The sequence below is a fragment of the Olea europaea genome, chromosome 15 (genome assembly GCF_002742605.1).
Source record: "Olea europaea var. sylvestris chromosome 15, O_europaea_v1, whole genome shotgun sequence".
NCBI classification, from domain to species: domain Eukaryota; kingdom Viridiplantae; phylum Streptophyta; class Magnoliopsida; order Lamiales; family Oleaceae; genus Olea; species Olea europaea.
The window spans coordinates 22,511,623-22,517,622 of record NC_036251.1 but is presented as its reverse complement, the minus strand read 5'-3'; the positions used below and the strand labels follow the sequence as shown (position 1 = coordinate 22,517,622).

At 33.8% G+C, this 6,000-nt stretch overlaps 1 protein-coding gene across 1 annotated transcript in view; it reads right to left on the bottom strand.

Moving 5' to 3' along the window:
* LOC111411396 (probable receptor-like serine/threonine-protein kinase At4g34500) overlaps positions 1-4,455 on the bottom strand; it is a 12,083-nt gene extending 7,628 nt beyond the window's left edge. The window contains exons 1-5 of the mRNA XM_023041931.1: positions 4,364-4,455; positions 4,167-4,248; positions 3,237-3,361; positions 2,629-2,892; positions 2,265-2,547 (exon numbers count right to left, since the gene is read on the bottom strand). Of these exons, the coding sequence (XP_022897699.1) occupies positions 2,265-2,547; positions 2,629-2,892; positions 3,237-3,361; positions 4,167-4,248; positions 4,364-4,455 (846 nt within the window). The remainder of the gene's footprint in view (positions 1-2,264; positions 2,548-2,628; positions 2,893-3,236; positions 3,362-4,166; positions 4,249-4,363) is intronic.
* Between the last annotated feature and the right edge of the window lie 1,545 nt (positions 4,456-6,000).

The following is a 6,000-nucleotide window of genomic DNA, read 5'->3' as shown; positions in this document are numbered from 1 at the left end:
AGGACTATATTAACTAGAATCGAAGCATTCAATATTCACCTATAATTAAAATATTGCTTGTTTAGTGTGTGTGTGTGTGTATTTAAAAGTAATTTTTCCCAAAAGATTTTCATGTAGAAAAGTTTCAAACTCTAAACACTTTAAAGAGCATAACACTCTCGGATAATTGTCTTTGCCCAACATCAGCCCCTCGCGAAGTGCAATAACTTCAAAAAGTTAATTTACTTTAATCCAAAAATATATAATTAAAAAATATGAAATTAATTAATAAACAAAGAATTTCTATAGCACGATGGTGACAATATCTTAAGACCACATGTTCTCCAGCATCACGTCAAGTGAAAATGAAATTAAGGAACAGCATTTGACAACATCCACGTTACTCTCTGCTACGTCGTTTTGCTTGGTGTCTTCAATTGCACCATGTTCATTGTCACGCTATCAGCAAACATATTACGGAATATATATTTGTCCGACGGATAATTTTTATTGATTGGATGGCTAAGTGTGTCCAAATTGATCAAATGAAGCAATGTTTACATTAATTTTGTTACATCCCCTTGTTAAACACTGCTATAGAAGAAGAATGCTTGAGCGATCAAAGTCGAATTTTGTGAGGGTCATTTAATGTGTTACATTTATGTGTGTGAGTGTTTTATTAATTGTCCGAAAGGATTTTTTAATCATTCATCTAAAAGTTTTGCAAATGATTTAAATAGCAAGACCGAGTGATTCGAAGTATGAGAAGTATAACTTTTGGGTTAAATAAATGATAAAATTGTTTCAAAATCTCACATCGACTAGACATGACGGTAATTAATAGATTGTGCATAGACCCCCGTTTGTGAATAATTTATAAATTATATAAAAATGAATGGAAAACATCCATGATACTTTGAAATGTGTCGTTGAACATAAATTTTGACCATTTATAAATGATTTATAATAAAAAAAATTACGAGATGATAATATTATAATAAAAACAAAAAGATATTTTAAATTATTTGCTACTAACTTATAAATAAAATAGGTTGAAAAATTTAGCGAGTTGCAACTTTCTATCGGCGATTGAACTACGATTGATGCTTTTCGACAACATTATCGATGACATTTTCATTATTAATCATTAACAAAGGTGTGTCTATGATCACTAATGTTATCGGTGTCAGTAGTTATGATAGAAAAATCAACATGTATTGATTTCATTTAAAATCTCCAACACCAATGGAATTCCCATCTACTTCATTATTTTTTAAAATTATAGTTTTCAAAAAGGCCCCTTTTAACAATTTTGTCTAAGATCCTTGAATTGCTTTGAGTCACCCATGAGTGATGTACTCCTTGTTTTGAGGAAGCAGAATTAGGTCTTAATCGATCTTGTGATCCTTCATGATTAGATGAAGAGGGACCAATAAATCATCCACTGAGGGGGGACCGATAGGATGTGGTACTACGTATTAGAGAAGACTGATGAAAATGTGCGAATTTAATTCTTACATAACTAGATATGGAAAGATAATATTTTTATAAAGGGATATGACTATTCCTTGGGCATCGAAACCCCTTAGTTTCTTTTAAATTGGATTGTGATGGGGAAAAAATTCCTATAGTCGTGTAAACTGTAAAGAGAAATTCAAATGAAAATAAAATAGAATTTAAGTCCATAATACATATTTGCCGATTTCAACCTCATTTCTCCCTTCTATTTCCCAAACAAAATTTTGGCTACAAATATTCTGAACTTGTTAATGGGCCTCGTAGTTGCTCATTCAGAAGGGTGGCCCAATTACAATGGACTTGGGGATGTTAATGGTATACTTTTTGTAGCTATTCAGCCCTATACAACTTTAAAGAGTACCTTGTTCGGCGATTGGAAAATTAATCGAGTAACTAATAATAAGTTAATGATAGACAAAGAACTAAATCCTTGTTGAGAATAATGTTTAATCATGTCTTTATTAGGTTCTAAATATACTTTATGTGCTCGGGATATCTAATAAGACTTGTGTATTGTGACTATAGGTTTTCACAATCTCGAACCATATTGTAATATTTTATTATCTTCGTATATGAATGTCTGAGGGTCTGTTCTCTTTACCGTTTTTTGGCAGTTTTCTGTTTTCGATTTTCCAAAACGGTGAAAACGCGTTCTCTTTCCCGTTTTCAAAAACAAATTTTCAAAAGAAAAAAAAAAAGAAAAAAAAGTGAAGAAAATTGAAAACGAGAATAATCACGTTTTGAGCGTTTTCTTCACAAACACTGACCCAGTTCGAAAATGCGGAAAACGCCCTGCCATTTTCCCCAAGTGTCTTCTGCCAACTCAATGGAGCGCCACTTTCCGACCCTCTAAATTCCGGCCAACCTCCTCCAAAACCACCGGATTTACATACCAATGTGAAGCCCTCAATCCCCTCTTCAATTACCACACAAACAACAAACCAAACATAAGCCAAAATCGATGAAAAATTATCCTCAAAAACTGATCTGGAGCAAACTGCTTCTGCTGGAATCTCAACCTCCGGCGACACCCAAGGTCGTGCACCACCACTGGTCGATTGCCCATCACAAACCGACCCCAACCATGGATCCAATTTACCACAAACAACAATTCAAAAATCTGAATTAAACCCAAAAATATTGGCCCAGCAGGAAGCCCATCCAGTAGAATCGTAATGTTGCAGATTCCAGTGCCGTTCGGTTGACCCATGGTTGCAGAACACATGGGTTGAACTCCTCTTCACCTGGCGCACCTTGTCCAGCCATAGGTCAACCCCAATCTCCCCTAGAACTTGATGAATTAATGTTGCAATTTCAAGCTCTTGTGCGAAAATTTTTGCCCAAGTTTGGCTCCGCAAAGGTGAGGGGAAACGAGTGATGCTGGGATTTGGTGGTCTAGGTGTGGGTGTTGGTCGGTTTGTGAGGTAGAAGATGGCGGTGTTGGATGGAGAAGGGAAAATGAATGGAAAAGAAACGTGTTTTGGATTTTCAAGTTTTATGAAACATTTTTTCAAAATGACAAAAAGAACGTGATTTCAACAATTTCAAAACAGACACTTAAAATCCAAATCCCAAAATGAATTCAAAACTCAAAATTAAAAATTCAAACACTAAGAGAACAGCTCCTAAATTTTTCAAAACCTTGACTTTTAATCGTGGTTGTGTCGAGCTTTTGTCTAACCTTTTATGACTTGCTTAATAGTGTTGTTAAAATTTGAAAGTACGTGATGTCGACATACACAAAATAAACAGCCAATCTTAACATTAGTTTTACGATAGAACCCTGCTTTTTAGCCAGGGTTGGAGACAAGCCAATAGGGGGGCGCCCTTGTTTTTTGGCCTGTCTCCAACTCTGTCCCTCTGCCTTTTCCGTTTAAGATACTAATCATCTTTTTGATAGTTAGGATCCCGATTACGAGGAACCTTGCTTTTTGACCAGGGTTGGAGACAGGCCAATAGGGGGGTGCCATGTGGGCGCCTTGTTTTTTGGCCTGTCTCCAACCCTGTCCCTCTGACTTTTCTGTTTAAGATACTAGTCATCTTTTTGATAGTCAGGATCCCGATTACGAGGATTTATTTAGCCCTATGTCAACGTTGTCGACCACCGAGCTCCCCACAATAATATCTTGGCTACCCAATTTCGTTAAATGCATGCAATGTATTGAGAAGTTTTCTATTAGATTCAGTTGTCCATCTCAAAAAATGCTCCACACAGTTAATTACCCAAAAAAAAAAAAGTTGTTTCCTTGAAAAAATTGATTTTAGATATAAAAGTTTTTTAATAATGTTATTCGGCTCCCTTGGCGCTTAAAACAAATTTACATGATTTTGAAATCACTGCCACATAGATCGGTACTAATCACCACTCGAATAACATTATTCTAGTTATAATTATCTATGAGTATAATTATGCATTAACTAAATAGAGTAATTACTAGGTTCTAAAATTGCATTACACGTGCACACTCAACGGCAGAATCTGTTTGTATTGTGGGACCAAAAATTAAATTATAATTTGTTTAAAACATAATATTAAAGAAAATGATTTAATACCCTGCTACAGCCTACAATTGTAGCCCATTTGTTGCACTATTTGCATTCTTTTTTTTTTTTTCTTTTTTTTTCTTTTGAAAGGATGGAAGTTAGAGTTTTCTCGCTCAAAATATCACTCGAGCGGAATCAAGTGCTCCAAGGGTGGTAGTTTTACCAATTCGCGTTTGAGCGTCTTCTTCTGACATTATCTTATGCCTACTGACGGTTTACAACAGTACAATACATACTACAAATTACATACTTCACTTACTTTCACTCAATGCAGGCAACATAGCTCCAAATTCAATTATAACTCGACAATTACAACACAAACCTTAATGATGAGAAACAAATTTGAGTGCAAATGAGAAGCAGAGAATCAAATATAAACATTAAAACCATTAATTCCAAACATAAAACTTCCATACCTAATTGAAGGATAGAAATTCGAGGAGGATTTTATCATATTTAACTAAATCAAATAGGGCTGAATACATAACTAGATTTTATAGAGGGAAAGATGAAAAAATTTGTTCTTGGAAGTTAAAAACTCAATGCCTTGACACTCCATCGTCGTCATGTTGCTGGAAACTTAATAAATTCGCGTGCCATGTATTCACTAATAATGTAAGAAATAATATCTTTTGAGTTGAAATGTGCCTTCAAGTAAATGAGACAATGTTCATTAATGTGATTAAAACACGTATTTATCACATTTGTAGTCACTTTTTAAACAATACCATCCAATACTCTAACTCGTCTTGAAACATGAAAACAGCATAAAAATCAATTGAAACTCGAACATAATAGATGGCCAATCGGATGAATTCTTATTTTTGTACAGTAATTAAAATTATTACATTTTAATGTGATAAATGTACTGTGTGAGAAAATTATGATCCGCTTGGGCTTTAAAAGTCATAGGGTTCATTTGATAGCAGAAAATATTTCAATATATTTATATAAATATAATATTTAAAAAAATATAAAAAGAACCCTCAGCTAAGCAAAGACAATTTTATTCACAAATTACATCTGGGTGTATAGTACAAATCTTTCTACCAAAACGTGGAGAAGGGTGGGGTAATTAAGCTCAATTTTGGCAGGGTGCACTTCTTCATCTTTTTCACAAAGATGATGGATCAAATGACTCCAGAAAGAAAAGTAGTAATTTGGTAACAAAATAAACTAGACTATCGTGTGCGCTTCAATAAAGATATCTACAAAGAAAAGAAAACTTATATCATGTTGCATGAGACAAGATTAAATGATATCTATGTTCTGAAATCATTTTCACTTTGATATTGTAGTGGTAAACTTGAATGGGATAGAGACATCACTTTGAACTTTGTTGATCTACTGTGTGATCATTTTATTGAAAAGATCGGAGTCGCGATATTTTTCACTCAATATTGGGTCTCTCCACACGGTGTTCTGTCTATAACTTTGGAGGTATTGACGGTTGGCATATGCCTACTCTGTTTGAGATATTTGAGGATGATTCCATAATACAGTTCGTTGGAGGAATTTTAGGGCACCCTTGGGATAATTTGCCATGTACCGTAGCTAACGGAGCATTTTCCTTTTCAAATGTTAAAATAATAATGATGATAATAATAATAATAATAATAATAATAATAATAATAATAATAATAATAATAATTGTTATATGCTTCACCCTTTTAGAACTAAATAGAAATTTTTAATTCATTTCTTATGAAACCATTGTCGCCTGGCCTATGGATTCGCCAGCTCAATCAAATAAAAAAGTTATAAGAATGACCTAACTATGAGAAACTAAATGCAGCTTAGCTTATGTATGTGAAAAGTTAGATTACAAATTTAAAGTAATAAAGAGAATGCTTATCATTAGGAATTTGATCGTTTATACAGAATTTGATGCATAATTATATTTTCTCGGAATCGAATATACCATTGACCGTAAAAAATTTCGAACGACCATGCCACCCC